This window comes from Trichinella spiralis (assembly GCF_000181795.1).
Source record: "Trichinella spiralis strain ISS 195 chromosome Unknown Scfld4, whole genome shotgun sequence".
Lineage (NCBI taxonomy): Eukaryota > Metazoa > Nematoda > Enoplea > Trichinellida > Trichinellidae > Trichinella > Trichinella spiralis.
This window is the reverse complement of record NW_003526943.1, coordinates 3,963,169-3,984,971: the sequence shown is the minus strand read 5'-3', so window position 1 is coordinate 3,984,971 and position 21,803 is coordinate 3,963,169. Positions and strand designations below refer to the sequence as shown.

Here is a 21,803-nt window from a genome sequence, read left to right as displayed (position 1 = left end):
ACGCCAAATCGTTTCACTCCTTCGGGAGCCTGCGGTGCCACACGACGACAGCTGGTTGATCTTCCTTCCTCCCTTTTCTTGGGGCCATTCTAAACAAAATCGATGTAAAAAAATACAAAATATTCAACCATATTTTCAGTTAACTTAAAATGATATTCTGATATACATCTTTTATCGCACTAACAATCAGTTGTAAAATAATAAACTATTTTTTATACTGATTCGAAAATATCAGTGAATATTCGATGAACAATAAACCATTACAACAGATAATCAACAGAATATTCAATAACAACAATGATGGATTCGAACGGTCATACGCAAAACTAGTAGCCAAACTTAATATAAAAAATTGCACAAATAACTATAGTTACATATATAAATATACAACAAATAAACTGTGCCAGAGCTTGAATTAAGATTGTTTGATAAATTGGAGTAACATTGTTTTCAACAATTACATCGTAGCAAATGACAACTGCTTTACCGTAAGAACAAATTCTCTTACAGTAAATCAAGTTTAAATGCCAACATGTGCAGAAAGAGTGGCATACGGTTGCATAATCCATAATGGACTTTATTTAATAAGTATTATTGACTTACTGATTTTTTTGTTGACTTTTATACTTATTATTTTTTATATACTTAACGCAATGTTTTTATACAATGAATAATTCAGCAAGAATAGCAGGAGTGGAGCATTTTGAAGATTAAATAAAATAAGTAAGAATTTTAAAATGTGAGCGAAATTCTAGCGCTAACGGCTAGCTGACTCAGAGTTTTCAACGCAGAGACAAAGGACTCTAATGTGATGAGTTAATTCATACAAAGACTGTACTAATTTTAGAAATATTTATTAAATATAGTAGAAATTAATATTAATTACATTTCAGTAAATAATCATTCATTTCAGGTTTCTTATTGATGCGGTGGAAGTTTGTGCACTAAGATTTTGAGAAAAATATTCAGTGAAATATATTGTAATTTAATCTTGATTATGCATCACACTATTTGAAAGGTAACACTAACCTATCCGTTTAACATTTATTTGTAACTTTTTGAGATATTTCCAGATTTTCTTATGTTGTATACCAATATCTTACTGTACTACCATAATATTACTTGCATGTCATTATTACAGTATCCGTAACTTGTAACTTATTATGGAGTAATGAACATTACGTGTGCGGAGTTGGTGGCCTCGAAACACATCAGTGGCGTCTAGATTGGTTGGCATTCACAAGTTGAGAACTATATACAGACCGTTGCAACAGCTTGGCTGAGAGATGCATCGTCCGAAGAACCAGTTCACCGTACGTAATAACCTCGTGAACACAGCGTCTGTCATGTAAACGATAATCCAATTCGAACAGTTTGGCATTTCAAATCCGGCATGTTGGGATGGAATATTATTTCGCTTAATATTCTTCCTGAAAGCGAACGCCATCCGTGTAAGCTGCAGAAGACTGGCTGTACTTTGCCGTTTATGGGACAGAAAAGCGTATAGTATTATAAAATCATTGACATCGCCAGACCCCCCTTCTTCGAAAACATTCGATGGAGTTATAAAGTTATTGAGAAATTATTTCTCGCCCTGACATTCGGAAGTTTACCAACGTATTCTGTATCGCCGACGGCTACAGTAGCCGGGTGATAGAGTGGCGGCTTATGTAAGAGAACTTCGCCATCTGGCACAGCATTGCAACTTTGGTGAAACATTAGAGTCTCGACTGAGAGCCCAACTCATATGCGACTTGGGAGACGGAACCGTTTCACTCATTACTGAGAGACTTCCAAGTGCGCGTCGTCGAGGTATTAGGTGCGACTTTCCATCCAGTCAAATTCAGTTTACTCACTGGGTCACTGCCAGTTATGGTTTGTTAAGGCACTGCGCCGTAGTCTGCTTGGAGAAATTCGTTCAAGCCATTGGGCAACCGACTAGTTGGAGTACATAGCGTTGCGCCGACTTCGGTACAAGACGTGATCGAAGAGTATGCTGAATTATTCTCTGACACCCTGGGCACTGTCAAAGGACCACCAGTGGTACTCCATACCGATGGATCCATACCACCAATCTAGATGAACGCCAGGTGAGTGCCATTTTTACTCAAAGATCGCTTATGAGAGGAGCTGGACCCATTTATTAAGGCATGGAGTTTTGGAGATTGGCCAACATGGGGCATGGACTACGACAATTGTACCGGTCATTAAGAGCGTTGGAAGCTTCCGAATTTGCAATGATTATAAGTGCACAGTGAGTAAAGCGTTACGGAAGGACCTAAACCAAATACGAGCTGTCAACGATATCCTGGCAACACTAAAAAAAGGGAAGAATATTCGAGAAATTAGATCTAACGCAAGCGTACCAGCAGCCAGAAGTCGACAAAGCATTGGCTCGAGTTATAGACGATAATAATACATAAAGGAGCTGTCAAAGCGAAACGAATCCAATTCAGCAATGCGTCAGCATCTGGTATTTTCCAGCGTTTCATGGACTCGTGGTTGGCTAACTTGGATGATGTTGTTCCAGGCTTCGACGATGTATTAATTGTTTCAGATTCTCAACATGAACTGTTAGAAGTTTTAAGACGAGTGTTCGATCGTCTGCACCACGCGGGAATCCACCTGAACCGTGAAAAATGCGTCTTTGTTAGCCACAGTGTAAAGTTCCATGATTATCGAATGGACGCTGAAGGAATCCATCCGTCAGAAGAGAAGGTGGAAGCCATCCACAAGGCCCCACTGATCTGGACAATTCCAGAATCAATATATTACAGTAGAGATATACTTTTGCATAAAGGTGCGTTGGTGTTGACGTGTTAGCGACTTTAGTATTGCCGTTTGTGTACCTCCTTCGCGTGTGTGTTATCATTTTGTTTAGTTATTCCTAACTGAAGAAAAACGTTGCCCCGTTAAATTAAAAGACTGGCTTGTTGATAAAAAGCGTAATCATTACAGAGGAGCAACTAGGAACTTGGGTTTGATAAATTGTTATCATAATTTTCTAGCAAACAAATCTCATCCATCAGAAGCATTACACCGCCTGCTAGACAAAGGTATGCTGTGTAAATGGACCCAAAGGCAGGAAAAAGCGTTATTACTTCTAACACCGTATAAGCGCGGTACGATGATCAACTGCCAGTGATTCTTACGTGCGATCACCCACCTCATGGGGTTGTTTGTGTTCTGGCCCATGAACTGGTATGCGATAGAGAAGCGACTATAGCATTCCATTCACGAACACTTGCTGCGTCGGAGCGCAAATACGCCCATATTGAGCGCGAATTACGGCATCGTTGTTGTCATTGTTGCAAAGGAAAAGAATCCCACTGTCCTGCTGGGTTGCGTATCACCGAAATGCTGCGAAGCAATCAAGCAAGCATCAGCGCACCTTTATGGAACTTATGAAAAATGACACTGCAATATCGATGGACTGTTCTACATCGTTCGTACGGAGATTGGCCTGATATTGATATGAAAACAATACGTTGATGAAATTCGACTGCGAGTGATTAACTGAAGAATATCTTTACTTAAAATGCGAGTAGTGTTGTATACCAATATTTTACTGTACCACCACAATATTACTTGCATGTCATCATTACAGTATCTGTGACTTGTATTATTATTTTATCGAGTATTATTCGTATTGTCGAGTAATAAATTTTACGTAACGCAGAGTTGGTGACCTGAAAACGCAACACCTTAGATTGTTGAAAATCTGTTGTTATACAATAAATATATTGTGGAATATTAATGTCCTTGCAGATTGTCAATTATTACTGTCAGTAAACACTTTTGATTGCGTTAGTTGGTTTGTTGCAGTTGTTACAGAATGTGAGATTGTGAATTGTCGAGATTTTAAATACCATTTACATCTATTGCTTTTTGAATTTTGAAAGCTTTTTATGCTTTTTTATTTATGTTTTTGCTATGCTTTTTGATGATGCATTCGTATCTTTATGTTATAAGAATATTCATCATTAAGAATTTGAAAAGTTATTTTTATTGTTTTTTACAAATTTGATTTTAATTTTCGTGAATGTTTTCTCGTTAACTGAATTTATACTTTTTTAATGTTTTTTATCGCTAATTTAGCGTTTTCTGAATGTAAATTTGTTTCAGATCGATAGAAATGAATGTTTTTGATTTGGAACCATTTGAGCCTCCTCCAAATTTGACTTCTCCAGAGGTTGTGAAGGCATATAAAGACTTTGATATTGCTATTCACCGAATGAAAGAGGATATGCATCGCGCAATAAAGTAAAATGAATATTATTTGCAGTTGAGCATATGCAAATTTATGTTTTTTGCGAACGAACTTGTTTGAATTATTTTCAATTCAAAATAATGTCAGAAATTTTTGACCGTACATTTAATGGTGGTTGTTCATTTTTTCCCTTTTTATTCAGTGTTCAGTTTTGAATTTTATCGTCATCTTAATTGCAGATCGCAAATGGCTGATGCTAGTGGAAATGATGGAAGAAATGAGGCTCGTGAGTAAGTAGTATTATTTATCTGATTTTATTAGCATAGATTGTAGAATGGTTTTAATCTTGTTTTGGAAATTAGTGAGTAATTATGAAGTATAATTTATTTTAATAGATGTTCTGGAAGAAAGACTGCAGATTCAACTCCTGTCAAAAGTCGTAAACGTGCGAAAGATAAGGAAAAAAGTATTTCTAAATTTAATTAGTTTTATATAAAATGTACTTTATTTTTTTTAGTTTTCACTGTTTGAATTGTATTTTTATATTGGATTGTTTTTTAGAAATAATATTTGAACTATGCCAGAAGTCTTTCGAACTGAGGCAAGTGCATGGAAACTATTCATTGTACAGACTTTCACGCATTTGGATGTATGGTAACGATGAACCTCGGCATATGAATAAAGCTGAAAATGAAACGACAGAAGAGGAACCAATTGATGGCATTGCACAAACTCGAGCTGCTGAATTGGAAAAGTCAGATGCATCTTTGGTACGATTGCATTAAAATGCAATTTGAATGTTGTTCATGAAGCAATTTTTTTTAATTTGATTATTATTTTAGATTAGAAAAACAGAAATAGAATTGTTTTTTTATTAAGGTGAAGTGGAATGAACGTAACACGGAAATTTACAGCTTGCCACCTCCGAGTCCATCTACTTCGCCTATATCGAGAATTCCACCGACTGTGGTAATGAACGAAACCGATGATGCTGATGTGGATTTGAGTACTCCGCAAAGAATATTGCAGTCGTATTTGCCACATTGGAAGGAAGTCAAGAAAACTTGGCTTCGACAAAGTCGTCTAGCGGATCGTCCTTATCAAAAGAGCTTAGACATGTTGAAGTTGATGTACAACAATGCACAAGAAAAAAACACTTAATAACGCTACAGTGGTTATTCTTTATTGAAATTGTATTGCACAGGAGTATAGATATTTAAGCTTTTTAGTGATTGATTGTAACGATTTTATATTTTTTGCAAATTTATTAGAATTTCTTTAAGCAAAATAAACTGGGAATTCCTCTTCTCTCTGTTACACCGCGAGCGTTAGCGTTTTGCGAAATGAAACAGTAAATCAATTTGAATTGAAATTCTTGAATGTGCATTTATTAAAAACTTAATTTTTTTAAAAAATACTATAAAAAATAATTTTTTTGCAATAATGACGTGTTTTTTAAGCAATCATACAAAAGAATATAACTTGTTTATTAAGAGAGACTTTTGAATGGTTAATAAAAAATTTCATAATACAAAAAAACTGAAATTTAAAATATTTTTTAAAATAATTTATCACAATATTTTTTTAGGATTATTTTCGAGGAATGCACATTTTTCAAAGTTATTACCTAATTTTATTTTGTGAATACAGTAGACTAGTAGAATTCCAGCGCGGCAGGAATTTTGTTTGTTTGTCAGACTTGTAAGATGATTCGCAACGGAGATGAGCGAAAAGTTTACAAAGTGGTGCTAACCGGAGGTGATAACTGGACGAAAATTTTGAATATATAATTTTCAACTGCATGTTGTGTTAATTTTTCATATTGGAGGTCCGTGCAGCGGGAAAACGACTGGCCAAGAATTTTTGGCGTCATTTTTTGAAGCAATCGGCTGGAAAGTGTTTCGAGTTCCTGAATTGGCCACGATCATGTTCAAGCAAGTTTAATCAGTTGAAAAATTGTTTCCATTTATTCTATTCATAATTGTTTCGTAATTTTAGAGGCGGAGCCCGATTCAACGAACTCAACGAAGAGCAGGTTATGCGTTTCCAAGAGAATCTGCTTTTGACATTGTTGCGTCTTGAAGATTCGTTCATGTCTCTTGCCGAGACTTGCGGTGAAAATTGTTTGGTCATATGCGATCGAGGTGCTATGGACGGCTCGGCTTGTGAGTGACTTGAATTCATTCATTGAACTTTTAATCAGCGTGTTTTTTACTTAAATGAGCATATTTTTTTCTAGTTGTAGAAAAAGCCCTTTTTTGTTTTTGAGATTTTTTTGTAATTACTCGACAAAGTGACTAGTTTCAGTTTGAGAATTTTGCTTTGCACGAATTGGTTGATTGGTGAAAATTAGTTGAATATTTTTGAAATTTAAAAGCGAAAATTGACCAGTTGAGATGTTTAATAATTACTGTTATTGAAATTGATAAAATCGATCGAATGCAGCCGTATTTGTGTTGTGTTCATTCTAACAAATCAGACAGACGGTCATTATTTCAACGGATGGGCCAGTGTTGTCAGCTTTGATTTTCAGCAAATTTTCAATTTTTTGTCTTTTTTTTTAAATGATCAGTTAGGTCGAGCGATAATTTATTAATGCATCGATTGAAATGAGTTTTTTTGCACATTATTGAATTAGATGTCGATTTGTCGTTTTTTTACGCAACAGATTCTGAAACTGAAATTATTAAATAAAATTGTATCTTTTCAACATAGCAGATATGTATAGAGAATTGTTTGTTTTAGTGATTGCGAACGAATTTGTCGTTTGTTTACGTTAAAAATAGTGTTCAATTTTGTCTATGCTTTTGGACATAGTTTGTTTCTTAGATTGAAATCAATACAGTTGATTTTGACTTTGCTCAAAGTTGATCAGTGAAATTGTTGTATTAATATTTAAATTAAATTAAATTATTTTTTTGCTCAATATTTATTTATATTTGTGTTAGATTTGAATCGTGAAGCGTGGGAAGAAATTTTGAGAAGAAATAATTTGAATCCAATTGCGCTGCGAGATCAACGCTACAATCAAATTGTCCACCTAGTAAGCGGCACCGTATGCGGTCGGGGAGATACGGCTTACGGTCGAGACGTGATGTTGTTTTCTAGGTCAGCGCTGCGGTTGGGGCTGAAAATTTCTACCACTGCTCAACTGCTCTTCGTTTGGAAAGTTTGGAAGAAGCCCGCGAAGTGGAACACAGAACCAGACATGTAATTTTTCCTACACTAAGCTCTGCACGAATTTTTGTACTCTCTTTTTTCTCAGGTGAACATATTATTTCGTAAGAATGATTTGAAAAGGCTAAATAACATTTCAATATTTAACAGTAATTATTGTATTTTTGAATCTCATGTTCATTTAAAAGAGAAGAACAAGAAAAAAAGCACTTGGAAAGAATATTTCATTTATGTTGAATATTATTTCTGTGTTTATTTATTTATTTTAAATATTGAATGTGTTTTGTTGAATTCAGGTTTGGGTTGGCCATCCTTATATGGATATTATCGATAATGAAAATTGCAAAACATTTCGTGATAAGATGCTGAAAATGGCTCAAGTTGGAAAAGAGAAGAAAATTTAATCGAAAAAAATGTGACTTTGAAGTATTTTTATTTATTCAGGTGATCTGCGATCGAGCCGGCGTGGAGTACGGAGATCGTTTGGCTCCGAATAGCATCAAAAGGAAATTTTTAGTATCCAACTTTGATCTTTCGGTAATTTCCCAACTTCTGACATATTTATACACGCGTGTGATTTGCATTTTGCTTCAAATTTGTTGTTTTTTTTCATTTTATTTCTATCTTTCATATATGATCTATTAAGCAATGTAAAGATTATCAAGAATTTGATGTTGTACACGAATGCGTTAGAAGTGACATGGGTCAGACATGGATTCGACGCCGTGGTCAAAATGGTAATGTTGTGATCATCAGTTAACTGATGGTTTATTTTGTTTCAACACAACTGATGAAATGATGCATGGAATGGATGAAGCATTTTTTCAGGTAACTGGCTGTACACGATTAACGAGCGGAGGGTTGTCGACGGGGTTCCAGTGGAGACGAAAGCATTGCTCAGTCGAAGAGAATATGAAGTGAATATGATTTTCAAAATTTTATTTTTATCCTTTGAATTCACATTGAAAATTTTGCCGACAGATGCTTCGTGCACACGTCGATCCGGCCACATATCCGACATTCAAAAAGCGTCTTTGCTTTGTGCACGCCCATCACTATTATCAACTGGACGTTTTTGTAGAACCCTGTCCTAAGAGGTTGGTTGGTTATTGGTCGATTTTGGAAAATTCTTCCCTCTACATCTCGTGATGTGTTTTTTTCTTTTTCTTTTTTTAAGATGTCACGATTTGAAAATTTTGGTGACTTACACGACCAACACGACTGGAAATTTACCGATACCAACTTTTATTACAGTATCGAAAGAAGTCACCAGGGATACTCAGTATTCGCTTTACAACTTGTGCAAAAGGGACGTTGTCACCTGAATGAACGTTGTTGTGTAATATTTCAAAAAAATTTTTTTCCATCGGAGGTATTTTTGTGAAAAAATATTTTTGCAGTGCTGTTATGTATTGTTGGTCTGCTTTATCGATGATGAATGTTGTTGTGATTGATTTTTATTTTCATTATTACTGCTACAAGACAAGTACAACATATAGGGTTTCTTTTTGCGCACAGAAACATCCAGTTGTGCCACACCTTTTCCTTCTTCTCACATTTCATCCGAATAGCTTTTCTTCATTGTTCGATTCGATTATATTTGGTTTATCTTTTTTGTACTTTTGGTCTTCTCACTCGAGAGGCAGGGCAGTTTCCATTTTCGACAATTTCAATTCAAGAGTTGTACTTACTTTTCTTTTTTTTCTCTCTTTCGTCAAGTTGCATCATTGGTGCTCGATTCAATGGCATGTTGATCCATTATTTTTGTTTAATAATTCAATTTTTTCTTCTGTCTCCAAAACAAAAAGAATCATATTTTCACGTGGATATTGAATAAATAATTTTGGAGAAATTTTTTTTATTTTCCATAAAATGGCATCCATCACCACTCGTCGTTTTCATGATTTCTATTTTCTTTTGATACTTGTGAAAGTGCATCCGCTTGAAAATTTAATTTCTACGTTGAGATTGATTTTATTTTTTTTTGCTTTTAATTTTCAATGAAAACAATCAAAAGATAAAATTGGTATTTGCAATTAATTGAAAATGAAATTTTCCTCGTTGTGGTGATGATATTGATTGATGATAAACTGATGTGTTCACATTTGAACAGTTGGAAGCAGTTTGTTGAAATTTAGAATTCTTTCTTTTTTTCAAATTAAAGTGACAAATCACTGTACATTTTCTGCGCTGATGTGTTTGTTGTGCCAGAGCGTTTCTTGTTTGAATTGTCAAATTTTATTGATTCACAATTTAAAGAAATTTTTAGAAAAACAATCTGAGCAGTTTTATACTTTATTTACTTTTGTTCTATTCTATCTTTGCATTAGTGCAAAAACTTTGTTTTCACTTTCAGAAATATTAAAATATTTATTTTGTTTGTTTTGATCTGTAAGCGAAAGATGTGCAATTGACAAATTATATATTTGTATGATTTTTATTATTATCTATTAAACTTTTGTCAATAATTTTAAACTTGCTGTATGTTGAAAGCATTTTGTTCAGATAAAAAGATTACATTTTTTCAAACGGCAGTTTTATTTTTTGATTGGTTTCAACTTTCGATTCATTTCGTCCGTTTCGCTCGTATGCTATGTTGCCTTTCTTTCATTGGCATTTATTGATCAAATTTCTTTTATAATTTCTAAAACTTAAAAATATTTTCAAAATTTTGCATATTTTACGTGCGATACAGCCAAGATATAAAATAGTGTTGGCTAGCAATATTTTTTCACCTTTTCGTTGAAACCAAGCTCACCAGTTTTCTTCTGTACATCTTGGCAAAAGGAGAAAGTAACATTGCTTGCTGTTCATTATAGTTTTAGATATTTTAAATGAAGAAATTGCCTAGCAGTTTCGTATGACTCGCAATTTTATCATTTATATAAATACCCTGTATTGGCTTCGTTTTATCTATGTCCTTTCTTCCAGACGTCTTTCTTTTCAATTTTGCATGCGAAAATGTCATCCGTCCGAGAGTTAGTTGAGTGTTCTATCTATCATGTAACCATGGTATATATATATATATATATATATATATATATATATATATATGTATATAATGTTTTCAGCCTTGTTTATCTTAAATCAAAATAGACTAATGATTAATAACATTGAATACATATTCAACGACCTACATTTCCTTTGCGTATAATTAACATATCTTTATTCTTATCTTCGTTTAATCTGTATATTCATCTGCATAGACAACCGAAATACTACCAGTGCAGTTTTCTACTATACATAAATTCAGCTATGGCGGCCATCATAGACGAACGCAAAGAGATGAAAAATTGTGACTTCAAATACTAAATGGGCAATTTAATCTTTTTGTTTAAGTTTTATCTGCTTTCATCTACTTTTTTATAAATTTAGCTCTGATAAATCAAATGTTTGATAAAATCAACGCTTGTGCACTATAATTCAATAGCAATTGCAGAATATACTCGTTAAATTGACATTTGATTTGTAAAAATTAAGTTGGCTTTTCGTGTGATTAATAATAATAGCAAAGCGTTTATAAAAGAAAGACCACTTTTAGCTAACTACTGCTTCACGCGATTGCTAGGCTAGAAATAATAACCGGCTTCAGCTATCAGTGAAAATTGATGATGGGAATTATTTGTCGAAGAAAGTATGGCAAGTAAAAAGTTTTACGCTCAGCTGCCGGTGAGCAGTTGCTTTCAATTGAAAATTTACACATTGAAATTTTGCCTTCTGAAACAGCTCTCGGAAATGGTCCTCAATAGAAACAAAAAAAGCTTTCAAAAGTCTGTTTGTCAAAATTAGAACTGAAATATACCCAACGACATTGTTATTCAACCAGTAACCATGATTATCAAGAAAGAGTAAATTTGTTTTTCTACAGTATAAACAATGCGAAAAGACTGATTTTTATACTGATCTGGGTGTAATTATTATTAACCAATTACTTCAGGAAAATGTATGTTCAACTGCAACCTGATTTGTGAACTTTGCAATTTATTCACCTATGAAGCAAAGCGTTACTAAAGCCATAGGCAGTTCAACACACTTCCTTGTCATTTTTTTGACATTTGCTGGTAGTGACAGGCACTCACTAACCCTGTGTGTTTGCTAGCACCAATAACGTAACAACAATTGGGGGCTTTGTACTTGATAATTAATTTTTTGTAGCAAAAGAAGAAGCTTTCTGTTCTGCAATTATTTCAGTTATAATTTATTTAACAGTGTTCTCTAACCATGTATCAAAATATTAAAGGTATCGGTCTTATTGAAATATAACTAACAATGTGAACAATTGAAATCCAATTCTCCAGTTTATTTAATTACAAAACTGTGAATATTTACAATCAAATTCTTTTTAAAATTCTGACACTGCTCATAATCAGATGACAGGGTTACCATTAATTGTATAAATTACTTAAGCATTATTAATATACTGTAATACATTGTGTGTGTAAATAAATGAATATGTAAATAAATATGTATTTATTACTTTCTTTCGAATGTGGAAAATTTGAATAATCCACCTAGAGTATTACCCGTCTCATTTATAAAATTTATGCCGAAAAGAATAGATTACAATGATAAAGAAACCATCCTACCGTAAAAGTATATGTATGTATAATTACAATTGTATATTTATTTTTAATGATTTAAAACAGTGAAATAATTTGTTGAAGCAGTTTTACAAAATTTTTGAGCTGTTAACATTTGAGATTTTTAATGTAATAGTATTATAAATTACAGTATGTTATTTAACCTTGTTAAATGTGTCATACCTTTCAGTTTTAGTTTAAGCCTTCAGGTTGGTGTTTATTGAATACGTTACTCTTACCTGTAAGTATTGCTTTGCATTTAATTATAATTTTATTTAATCAAAAAATGATTTAACCAGAGAATATTAGTGATTTCTTTATAACTAATATATATATATTTTTTTATAATAAAGAATTTTTTCATTGTCGAGCATCTCTGATAAAAATGATTTTGAAACGAGTTTCTTTGTTTTTGTGAAAGGAGATAATCTTCACAGACACGATAAGTTACAAATATGCTGCTAGTAATTTTACACTAGCAGAATTGTCCGTATGGTGAGACTGTGTGTGTGGAGAATTGTCACATTCTGCGGGAGAAGTTGAACAACTTATCTTTGAATGAAGAATAGGCATTTCAACAGTTTAAAATGTTCGACCTTTGTTAATGATTGCATGTTGTATATTTGATTTCTGCATTTTCAGTTAGTATAATGATCTTCTCAAATATTTGGAGAACTAATATTTTGAAAATACTAAAATTGCAGTCGTGTAAGTGGTTTACGGTATTCGTAATGTTTATTGAACTTGCTTTTCCTTTTCACCTGTTCTTTACCGTAAAGTAATTCAGTAATGTTTGCCGTTTTTGGGTATAAGGTATTTAACACTGGTTTAGCCTTTTGAGGATTGAAGTACGCAGCAGCCTTTTCTGAATCAGAGCGACTATTTTTAAATTAAATTAAATATTTTAAAGAATAAGTATAATTTGTTAAATTACCTGTTTCTATCATTATTTGAACTGTAATAATTTAGGTGTTTTCTTTTGAAAGCTTCATCAATATATTTCCATATAGTGGAGTAGCATCCGTTGATATTATTAGTTATGTCTGAATCTCAGTCCGCGTTGTTGCTCCGCAAACAATTGGCAGGTAAAAAGTTGCTTTTCGGTTACATCCGTGAGGGAATTGATACATATATTTATTTATATTTATGTAAATGTACTTGTTTCAGAATTAAAGAGAAAACCTGTCGATGGCTTTTCCGCCGGTTTGATTAATGACAACGACGTTTACCATTGGGAAGTGCTGATCATTGGTCCGGCCGACACGCCATAGTATGCATCTGATAGTCTACATAATGTTTTTAAATTAATTGATTTTCTCCACTTGTCATTAAATCACACTTTTCAGTGAAGGGGGATTTTTCAAAGCACTGCTTGATTTTCCTCGAGAATATCCTCTTCGTCCTCCGAAAATGAAATTTATTACTGAAATTTGGCATCCAAACAGTAAGTTTTTGCTGTTTCACAAATTGTAGAACTTTTAAAATTTTTAAAGAGAGAATAAGCGGTGTGTCGTCGTTTGTTATTTTTACAATTGTAATAATTTGAAATAGAGGTTTTGCAATGATATTGTTTAGTAGGTTGAATTAATTGTTGGACTTTTGATTTATTTCGTGATTTATGATTGTTGTTTTCAATAGATTATTGAAAAGTAGGTTCATTCTCTGAGTGGGACTTTTTCTTTTGCAGTTGACAAGGATGGGAATGTGTGCATTTCGATTCTGCACGAACCCGGTGATGACAAATACGGCTACGAAAAAGCGTCCGAACGTTGGCTGCCCATTCACACTGTCGAAAGCATCCTGATATCGGTTATATCATTGCTGGCCGACCCGAACGATCAGTCGCCTGCGAATGTCGACGCAGCTGTAAATCACGGATATTTTTATCTGCAATTTAACAGCTTCAATAAAGATTGCGGTGGATGTTTAATTTAAATTTAAATTTCAGAAGCAGTGGCGTGAAGATTACACTGAATTCAAGAAACGGGTGGCGAAGTGTGTTCGTAAAAGTCAAGAAGCAGCGACTGATTAATCGCGCACACAATGGAATGAATGAAATGAATGGATGAATGAATGAATTCTGTGACAAAAGTTTTCGGCATTTTCTCTAAGGATGATCATCACCTTGCCCGTTACCATTTCATTTCGTTAGGCATCTAACCCTCGTGTTTCTTGTTCAAGTTTTCTTTATATCACTCCATTTTTTTCCAAGTAAACCGTTGCTTTTTCTTTCGGTAAAAAACTAATTTTTTTTCTCGATTTATATAACTGCTATCAAAAGAACCATTTGAACAAAAAAAACATAATAAATATATTGGTCTTGATATGATTGTTTGCAACAGATTGTCAAGGGCATATTTGAGTTGGGAAAATGGGTGAATAGATAATAGAGATGACTAATTGCATAACAAAGAAAAAGTGAATTCTTCCACTTTTTTTGATAATTGTGCAGTATGCATATTGTTGTCGTGAAATGTTGAATAGAATAATTTTATGGTGAATTTTAGCTAGCTAAACGATCATGTAAATTGAAAAAAATTTTTTATAATTCCTAGCTGATTTGAAATTTTGGAGAAAGAAAAATTGTTGTAACGCTTTTGAATTAAAACGATTCCAAAAAGTTGGAGCATTAAGCATTAATTGTAATTGATAAGTATCAGCTAATTTATAAAATTAATAATAGGTTATTGCTAATTTTCATTTTATCTGTTGTTTATATTTGTAATTATATCTATGCATATATTTGAATTTGTTGTCATGTGCTGTGGGTGTCGTTATATTGTTCTCATTATTTCAATAAGATATTTAATTGAATGATATGCATTATTGGATGGATAGAGAACATATTTTAAACTCTAGTAAAAGTATACAGCAGATAGATGAACAAATAGTTGAACTTCAATTATTATAATTCTGCTTTTGAAATTGACAAATGAAAGTCAAGCGGAATACTGACCATATTTATTACTGTTTATTATAAAAGAAATATAAAATAGAAAGAACATATGTATTGAAATAAAAAAGTAAAGAATAAATATCAGAAATTTTTATTTTATACATGAATAATTTTCCAAAATTGAGGAAGCTGTTTTATCAGCTTTCACAGAATAACACAGCACATGCCAGCTGAAATTTATGAGTTGAACTCTGAAACGGCTGACTGGCTTTTAGAGGGTTTGTGAAATATTTTCAGGCAGCTGGCAAGAGAAGCAACTCTTCGAGTCAATGATTTATAAAAGCATATATTTTTCTTCCATCAAAATCAATTCAGTATAAATAACTGCAAGTATTGCTAAAAGATTATAATAAAATAGAAGATAAAAAATACAAAAATGCATTGTTTAAAAAATCAACAAAAAAGATTGTTTTCAACTGCAATAAACAACAGAACATACGCATCATCATTTGAAAAATGACTGAAAAAAGGGAAAAAATCATCGTAGCTTAGAACAGATATGATCTTCAGGTTTGGATAATTGGTAGAAAAAAGTATGCAATATGGGAATTTTTTTATACAACAGTTTGAAGTGCATTTTTGATCACTTCTCTGGCTTTTTCTTTGGCAGAATCATTTGAAGAAGTCAAAATGGTAGGCTGATTTGTAATTGGTCCGGAAATTGATTGGACAATCTGAAATTTTCGTTTTCTCAAAAAACTGGGTTTATTCTCCTCCAACACCTCCTCATCTTCTTCTTCTTCTTCCTCTTCTTCTATTTCTTTTACCTCTTCCAGCGGCTTGGAGTCATTCTGCAATTTGCGCTTTGTTGAAGCTAATTTTTTGTCTTCAACTTTTTTTTCCGTGTGTTGTATCAAATACAGCAAAGCAAATAACGTAATTGCAGCTATTAGCAGAAATGCAACGCTGAACAATGCCCACGAAAGAGCGGAGAAGGATTCGTTTGTGAAAAGCTTCATCTCAATGAGAAAGTGCTTCCAAACCAGAGTGACGACGAAACTTGAAAATACTCAACAAATATGTGTATATATATACAACGTTGAAGTAGACAAAAGAAAATGAAGTTTATGAAATGGAAAAAGGGAACTCAGAGGGAAAAGCAAGCCATGAAGAGCCGCGAGGCTGTTTTCACAAGCCAGCTGTTTTGAAAACTTCACGTGATCACGTGGATGCGCATTGGCTGTCTCGTTTTTCCACACTTATTAAATTAATAATAAATACAACTGCAACTGATTTTCATTTAGACATCCAAGTAAACAAATATAAAGTGATGAATTTTTTAAATAATTCATAACAATTCGAGCAAACAACAAAAAATATATCATTTTCCAAAACTACTTGCATTCATTTGCATCAATCAGGCAGATTTGCTTGGAAAATTTCTTTCTGCGTTAGCTTACCATTTTTTACTTTAATTTTTACATTCATATATAAATATATTGGCAAACTACAATAAAAGATCAATAAATGATTTAAACAACAGCCACCAAAAACGACGATATTTTATTGTATTATTATTATTACTATAGACGAAAAACATCAAATTAACAAATATGTATTTATTGTATTCATATTTTAATAAATAAAATACTTCAGTTTTTCTTCAAAATGAATAACATGCTGACAACTGAATGTTTTTTTGCAATTACGAGATGGAACTTAAAAATTACAGTATGACAAAGTATTCATGAACATCATTTACTAACTGTAATTTTGAGTGTGTATGTGTGCCAGTACACTACTGATTTGACAGCAGCGTAAGAATGAAAGTGATTCATAATAGTAATAATGCAAAGCTGAAATTCTCAATTCCGAATACTTTGACAGATAATGCTAAAACGCTGTAACCACCTTATCAATAACAACATTCACGTATTAAATCGAACCATTCGATTCACCTTCCTAGTAAATTCATCGCCCAAATTATCTATAGCAGTCTTCACGCTTCTACTGTGCACTGGACTCTAAACAAATAAACAAATTGCATTCATTTCAGTTTTTCTATATTATGAATCTACAAAGTGAATTAAAAAATAATACACGTTACTATCACAGAAAATATTACCACTCAAAAAACAATTCTATTTATGAAATTCGTTAATGCACAATTTAAAAATAACTACTGCGTTAATATCATTAACATAAAGATGATTTTATATTAAAAAACTAATCACTAAAAACAAAACAAAACAGTACATTTCTTTATGTCTTCGAATGTGGCAAACTTAATCACATTAAAATTATTTATATACAATTTCAAAAAATTAACCAACATACCGTATAATTGACTTTAAATCGTTCAGCTCGTTTTCTCAATTTTTCATCATCTTCTGAAACCTAAAAACATTTCATTTTAAAAATTAAATACATGCATATAATCATCAAATTGAAGAAATATACTTTTTTCGTTTCAACGGTAGTAGCAGGAGCGGCAAACGTGTTGGAATTGCTTACGTTTTCCATTCGGAATCTTTTAATTCGTTTTTCCAAAACTGATTGGGTGTCTTCTCTTAATAAAACAAATTTTAATTTAAAAAAACAAAGAACAATCAGTAAAAAAATTACTTCGTCTTTTCACTTCCTGCTTCGGACCAAACAATCTTAAAAATAAAAAAGTTCGTTTTAATGTAAACGTAAAAAGTTTTTACATAAATGATGTGAATTTAAAAAATTGTACATTACAGATTAAAACTTTTGTAAAGTGCAATTTCTTAATAAGAATATGTAATTATACCCTTGGATGACGAACTTTTTCAGTCAACATATTTTTACTTGATTCCGAAACTTTGACAGTAGTAGTTGGTTTTGCAGGACATTCTTCTTCACATGGCAATGTCGAAGAAACACTACAGAATAAAATTATGAAAAGTACTTCTCTTACACATCACACATATTATAGTTAAAGAAAATAAAGACTTTAAAAGCTTTAAAGGAATTCAATTAAAATAAATTATTTTAATTACAGACACCAACTAAAAGATAACTATTTCAGATCAGGTATTGAATTAACATTAGATATTATGAGAGTAAGTGCAATTACGATATACTTATATAAATCAGCGGGTAGTGCCCATTAAGATTAGTGAAAGAGAATAAAAATTATGGATGTACTTACGTATCAGTACATTCGCCGAAATTCACGTTGCCGGAATTTTCCTGTGTTTCAGGTTTCAAATTCTTGGTCTCCTTCACTTCCACAGGCTTCTCAGTCTATTACAATAATTATTATGAAGCAATATAAATATTAAACAATTAAAATACAAATGAAACGTCGATAAAATAAACAATCACTGCGTTACCCATGAAGTATCTGGTGGAACTTTAACAGTTTCAACTTTGGCAGTTGCTTTTGCAGATTTACGCGGTCCTAAAATGCCAAATCAAAAACAATGATAAATCAATAATTTTAATCATTAAAACAACAGTTTTCTCACGTTACTGTTACATACAATTAACTATCAATTCAACTGATAAATCAGTTTGCAATACTCTGCAAACAACATGTGCATAAAACGGTTCTCATAAATAAATGCATAAATTAACTGAAATATTCAAATAAATACAGTTTTAATTTAAAAAATCAGAAATCAAAAAACGAAAACTAAATGCAGAAAACTGAACCGAAAATGCATTTGAAGTAACCAAAACAAACCGCATAAAAATGACTATCTATCAATTAGTAAAATTTTACAAATACACTTCTGAAGCAAAATCTGCTTTATAAAAAGAGAACATAATTTCAACTAATATTTACTTCAAATAAATACACAAATACTGATTTAGTTAAAAGTTGACATAAAAGCAGAAAGAGCAAATATTAAAACAAATTCTAAGAATGGGAATTGTAAATACGCAGATTTCTTTATTCATAAATGTATTAGCAAAAAAAAATACTTACTAGGCATACTCCAGTATAAATCAATGAAAACTTACAATGTGAACATGGTACTTTGTTCCTACTGTATATAAAAAAAATAAGGTTATCAAATATTTCATGCTTGTTTGTAGCCAAATGTTTGTTTTCAGATGCTTAAAACTTTTAATTGTTATATTAAAATTAACAGTTAAAATTTAATATTTCGCAACATTACTTCATACAGCTTTTTAAATTTTCAATTTATGTTTTTGCAGTAACTGTCTGATACAAACGATACGGAATATGATATGCCACTTACTATAAATTCTTAGATTTTATGGATCAGCGAGGTCAGCATAAGCGTAATCAATATTAGCTGATGTCATACCACTTATCTTTGAGGTCGGTTGCGTTTCTCGATTTGTGCTAGACACACAAACAAAGAAACACTCTCCTCTGGTCGAAAGCTCACCAACTAGCTGCACTCTGAAATAATGATATAATCATTCACCGAAATAAATAAAAAACTCATATAAAGAACGTGCTTACAAGTGAGACTTTTACTCAGAGATAATACATGTGTTTTTTTCATCCGTTGTCCATTAGTGATACAGATCTACAACTGACTAAAGTTTGAAAAGTCTGTTTCATTTAGTTTCCAATGTTCTGAATTTAATTTTATAAAATTATCCTCTCAATCCAGTTATCCAAAACAAATTTAAACAATAATCACAATTAATTGTAAATTTTCTTTAAGATGACTTTCAAGTATAAATTGTAAATTAACAATATTTTTGTTCTTCTGAATAAATGCTACCTCTGTATTTGTGAAAATATTAGTTAAATTCACTGATGCTGCAGAGTAGAAATTTTGATTCAATGAATACATTCTTAAAACACTTTAAAAATTATCCAAGATTTATACGCAAATGAAACTTAGTAAAATGTCAATCAAAATGTGCTTCCAGCGTTAAAAATGATAAAAAAAAGATTTTGAGCTGTAAATTCCAGATCGCAGTCAAAGCAATAACAGCATCTTATGAACTGAGTTGCTAAGTTCCTGTCACTAACTTGTACAACAATAACCAGAGATAAAATGAACATGATCAATGTGCAGCGCAGCTCTGACTGTTTGCCCAGTTATGATGATTTTACAACTACAATCATTGAGTGGAAACATTTTCAATTCAAAGCATTTGTTACAGACAATAGTTGAAAACTTGATCATCACGTATAGTTACAGTAAGTAAGTAGTGAAAAAAATAGAGTGAGATTGCCATTGAGTGTTGAGATATCGTATTGTGTTTGCGCTTTACAAGAATAAAAAGATCCACCTCATAATTTGCATTCAATTAACGCGCTCGACGAACAATTCTCTGTTGAACGACGTGAGAGAAGCATCTCTTGGCTACCCGAACGAACTAATAGAGAGTTCGTAACGATCGACGTAATTAGGTCATTACGAATTGCCGCCAAATTAAATATAGAATTGTGAATTGGAGGTACCTACTCAGATAAGTCGGTAACAGCATTTTACACTTTGTGATAAAATTTTATCTAGATTACGGTATTGTGAAAATTTTAACAACATCAGTCTGAAAAATTTGCGTCTTGTCTACTTGGCCAAATTTTGAAGGCAGTTGAATAAGTATTCATCGTATCAGAAAATCACACATTGTAAATGTAGCGCATGTTATACAATGTATATTTTGAGATAAATGAGAATTGCACATGACTGTCTATTAAGAGATACTATGAGCTCGACAGAACTCCAGAGACAATTGTGAGTAGTAATCAGTTTGTGTTTGTGTCAGCTATTGCAAGTGTGTTGTTGTTAGTTGATTGTTAGTAAAGATCTTGAATGTAACTCAACAAAGGTCTCAGTAAGGATATTGCGCGAGCAATTTTAACAGTTGTTTGATATATAAGAAGTATATATATTCTATATGCTTATACTCTCATATATATATGTATATGTATATGTATATATAGAAGTATATGCACAAGTTCATATGCAGTTGAGAAAATAGGCAATAATATCAGAATTCTTTAAAATATGCAAATGCTAAACATTGTTTAAAACGTGAAATTTATTTTAACCTATTTCTATGTATTGGAGAAATAAAATGATTTCAAATTTTTTCTTAGCTCCTCAAACGTATTGGATATTGAAAGTGTTTGAAAAAGCATGGACGAATATGATGAACGTAAAATTTTGTCTGCAGTTAAATTATCAGTGAAGGGTGTCCTTATTGAGCCGTCTTACAAACGAGACAGGTATACGGAAATTCAATTGGCTAATGAATCCAACTACAAAGTTGCCTACAAATTTTGCTCACCTCGCCCTAATCAACTGTCCATTGTACCACCGTACGGAATAGTCGAAGCAAATGCGATAACAGTTGCAAACGTGCAATTGAGAAAACTGATACAGCCTGCATGGATTCCTAGTGACGACATTATGTCAATTCATTTTGCTGTCGTACCTCCTGGAATAACTGAGGGAAATGCATCGCATTTTTGGAAATATCCACCGAAAATTACCGTACGCCATACCCTTCAAGTGTACTACAGTCCAGATATTGAAGATGAATTACCAGAAGAAGAAAAGTACAAAGATGATGAAGAATTGAATAAGATGATGATGCAAAATGATCGTTTTTGGTAATTTAAATTATTTGGAACATTCTCTGGTGTGTTTCAAACGAAGTAAAATTTTATAATAGTATATTGCTTGTTTTTCAATTTGTTTGTTCGATTTAGCAATTTGAGAATTAAGAACGAACAGTTATAATTATTGATAAAAATTAAAATAAAAAAGATATGTGGATGTATGTTTTTTGTAAGATTAGAAAATTTTCACACTTGTATGCAATGCATCATTTGTTCTGTTCAACAATTGACATGAAGCATACAACGTGTGACAGTGGTGATCAGAAACTAGTACATGCCGATGTGTTCAATATTCCACTTGAAAACAAGCGCCCCATCTTATCAGTAGACGGGGCTTGGGCAAAAATGGGC

The 21,803-nt window shown here is 32.4% G+C and overlaps 9 protein-coding genes across 9 annotated transcripts; 6 read left to right on the top strand and 3 right to left on the bottom strand.

Annotated features, from left to right (window-relative positions):
• Positions 1-17: 17 nt before the first annotated feature.
• Positions 18-569, bottom strand: Tsp_00929 (hypothetical protein; the record flags this gene model as incomplete). The annotated part of the gene is made up of 3 exons (XM_003376754.1): positions 400-569; positions 259-338; positions 18-89 (listed from the first exon to the last, which is right to left on the bottom strand). Coding segments are annotated over exons 1-3 (322 nt in total), but the record flags the coding sequence as incomplete, so codon positions are not given.
• A 1,510-nt stretch (positions 570-2,079) lies between these two features.
• Positions 2,080-2,636, top strand: Tsp_00930 (conserved hypothetical protein). The gene is made up of 4 exons (XM_003376753.1): positions 2,080-2,090; positions 2,128-2,399; positions 2,426-2,541; positions 2,589-2,636. Exons 1-4 carry the CDS (start codon positions 2,080-2,082, stop codon positions 2,634-2,636), a joined length of 447 nt encoding a protein of 148 aa, XP_003376801.1.
• A 46-nt stretch (positions 2,637-2,682) lies between these two features.
• Positions 2,683-3,408, top strand: Tsp_00931 (conserved hypothetical protein). Its single transcript, XM_003376752.1, has 4 exons — positions 2,683-2,800; positions 2,898-2,978; positions 3,009-3,056; positions 3,119-3,408. The coding sequence occupies exons 1-4, from the start codon at positions 2,683-2,685 to the stop codon at positions 3,406-3,408; spliced, it is 537 nt and encodes a 178-aa protein (XP_003376800.1).
• A 727-nt stretch (positions 3,409-4,135) lies between these two features.
• On the top strand, positions 4,136-6,736 carry Tsp_00932 (conserved hypothetical protein). The gene is made up of 7 exons (XM_003376751.1): positions 4,136-4,263; positions 4,450-4,500; positions 4,606-4,676; positions 4,772-4,980; positions 5,090-5,340; positions 6,209-6,375; positions 6,588-6,736. Exons 1-7 carry the CDS (start codon positions 4,136-4,138, stop codon positions 6,734-6,736), a joined length of 1,026 nt encoding a protein of 341 aa, XP_003376799.1.
• A 194-nt stretch (positions 6,737-6,930) lies between these two features.
• Tsp_00933 (conserved hypothetical protein) lies at positions 6,931-8,841 on the top strand. Its single transcript, XM_003376750.1, is given in 12 exon segments — positions 6,931-6,944; positions 6,956-7,026; positions 7,159-7,301; positions 7,319-7,420; positions 7,684-7,767; positions 7,832-7,924; positions 8,034-8,124; positions 8,216-8,304; positions 8,369-8,458; positions 8,469-8,537; positions 8,565-8,759; positions 8,788-8,841. The coding sequence occupies 12 exon segments, from the start codon at positions 6,931-6,933 to the stop codon at positions 8,839-8,841; spliced, it is 1,095 nt and encodes a 364-aa protein (XP_003376798.1).
• Positions 8,842-11,819: 2,978 nt separating this feature from the next.
• On the top strand, positions 11,820-14,209 carry Tsp_00934 (ubiquitin-conjugating enzyme E2 G1). Its single transcript, XM_003376749.1, has 7 exons — positions 11,820-11,986; positions 12,158-12,208; positions 12,937-13,052; positions 13,135-13,237; positions 13,314-13,411; positions 13,655-13,833; positions 13,916-14,209. The coding sequence occupies exons 3-7, from the start codon at positions 13,007-13,009 to the stop codon at positions 13,997-13,999; spliced, it is 510 nt and encodes a 169-aa protein (XP_003376797.1). The 5' UTR covers positions 11,820-11,986; positions 12,158-12,208; positions 12,937-13,006; the 3' UTR covers positions 14,000-14,209.
• Positions 14,210-15,477: 1,268 nt separating this feature from the next.
• On the bottom strand, positions 15,478-16,701 carry Tsp_00935 (conserved hypothetical protein). The gene is made up of 4 exons (XM_003376748.1): positions 16,626-16,701; positions 15,959-16,121; positions 15,646-15,922; positions 15,478-15,597 (listed from the first exon to the last, which is right to left on the bottom strand). Exons 1-4 carry the CDS (start codon positions 16,699-16,701, stop codon positions 15,478-15,480), a joined length of 636 nt encoding a protein of 211 aa, XP_003376796.1.
• A 90-nt stretch (positions 16,702-16,791) lies between these two features.
• On the bottom strand, positions 16,792-18,828 carry Tsp_00936 (conserved hypothetical protein). Its single transcript, XM_003376747.1, has 8 exons — positions 18,822-18,828; positions 18,223-18,290; positions 18,039-18,133; positions 17,658-17,769; positions 17,489-17,523; positions 17,324-17,432; positions 17,201-17,260; positions 16,792-16,887 (listed from the first exon to the last, which is right to left on the bottom strand). Exons 1-8 carry the CDS (start codon positions 18,826-18,828, stop codon positions 16,792-16,794), a joined length of 582 nt encoding a protein of 193 aa, XP_003376795.1.
• Positions 18,829-19,888: 1,060 nt separating this feature from the next.
• Tsp_00937 (conserved hypothetical protein) lies at positions 19,889-21,447 on the top strand. The gene is made up of 2 exons (XM_003376746.1): positions 19,889-20,021; positions 21,005-21,447. Exons 1-2 carry the CDS (start codon positions 19,889-19,891, stop codon positions 21,445-21,447), a joined length of 576 nt encoding a protein of 191 aa, XP_003376794.1.
• The last annotated feature ends 356 nt before the right edge of the window (positions 21,448-21,803 follow it).

Bases quoted from the DNA above. Each gene is read 5' to 3' on its own strand.
- Tsp_00937 (XM_003376746.1), top strand. From the start codon at position 19,889: ATGTGCAGCGCAGCTCTGACTGTTTGCCCAGTTATGATGATTTTACAA. The intron at 20,022-21,004 runs GTAAGTAAGTAG...TTTTGTCTGCAG, and splicing joins GATCATCACGTATAGTTACA to TTAAATTATCAGTGAAGGGT.
- Tsp_00936 (XM_003376747.1), bottom strand. The intron at 18,134-18,222 runs GTAACGCAGTGA...TTATTGTAATAG, and splicing joins TTCCACCAGATACTTCATGG to ACTGAGAAGCCTGTGGAAGT. The intron at 17,433-17,488 runs GTAATTTTTTTA...TGTTTTATTAAG, and splicing joins GCAGGAAGTGAAAAGACGAA to AGAAGACACCCAATCAGTTT.
- Tsp_00931 (XM_003376752.1), top strand. From the start codon at position 2,683: ATGGACGCTGAAGGAATCCATCCGTCAGAAGAGAAGGTGGAAGCCATC. The intron at 2,801-2,897 runs GTGCGTTGGTGT...TCCTAACTGAAG, and splicing joins AGATATACTTTTGCATAAAG to AAAAACGTTGCCCCGTTAAA. The intron at 2,979-3,008 runs GTTTGATAAATT...ATAATTTTCTAG, and splicing joins AGGAGCAACTAGGAACTTGG to CAAACAAATCTCATCCATCA.
- Tsp_00932 (XM_003376751.1), top strand. From the start codon at position 4,136: ATGAATGTTTTTGATTTGGAACCATTTGAGCCTCCTCCAAATTTGACT. The intron at 4,501-4,605 runs GTAAGTAGTATT...TTATTTTAATAG, and splicing joins GGAAGAAATGAGGCTCGTGA to ATGTTCTGGAAGAAAGACTG. The intron at 4,677-4,771 runs GTATTTCTAAAT...ATTGTTTTTTAG, and splicing joins TGCGAAAGATAAGGAAAAAA to AAATAATATTTGAACTATGC.
- Tsp_00933 (XM_003376750.1), top strand. The intron at 8,125-8,215 runs GTAATGTTGTGA...GCATTTTTTCAG, and splicing joins TCGACGCCGTGGTCAAAATG to GTAACTGGCTGTACACGATT. The intron at 8,305-8,368 runs GTGAATATGATT...TTTTGCCGACAG, and splicing joins TCAGTCGAAGAGAATATGAA to ATGCTTCGTGCACACGTCGA.
- Tsp_00930 (XM_003376753.1), top strand. The intron at 2,400-2,425 runs GTTATAGACGAT...TAATACATAAAG, and splicing joins TCGACAAAGCATTGGCTCGA to GAGCTGTCAAAGCGAAACGA. The intron at 2,542-2,588 runs GTATTAATTGTT...AGAAGTTTTAAG, and splicing joins TTGTTCCAGGCTTCGACGAT to ACGAGTGTTCGATCGTCTGC.
- Tsp_00935 (XM_003376748.1), bottom strand. From the start codon at position 16,701: ATGAATCACTTTCATTCTTACGCTGCTGTCAAATCAGTAGTGTACTGG. The intron at 15,923-15,958 runs GTATATATATAC...AGTATTTTCAAG, and splicing joins CTTTTGTCTACTTCAACGTT to TTTCGTCGTCACTCTGGTTT. The intron at 15,598-15,645 runs GTGTTGGAGGAG...CGAAAATTTCAG, and splicing joins AAGAAGAAGAAGATGAGGAG to ATTGTCCAATCAATTTCCGG.
- Tsp_00934 (XM_003376749.1), top strand. From the start codon at position 13,007: ATGTCTGAATCTCAGTCCGCGTTGTTGCTCCGCAAACAATTGGCAG. The intron at 13,053-13,134 runs GTAAAAAGTTGC...TACTTGTTTCAG, and splicing joins GCTCCGCAAACAATTGGCAG to AATTAAAGAGAAAACCTGTC. The intron at 13,412-13,654 runs GTAAGTTTTTGC...TTTCTTTTGCAG, and splicing joins TGAAATTTGGCATCCAAACA to TTGACAAGGATGGGAATGTG.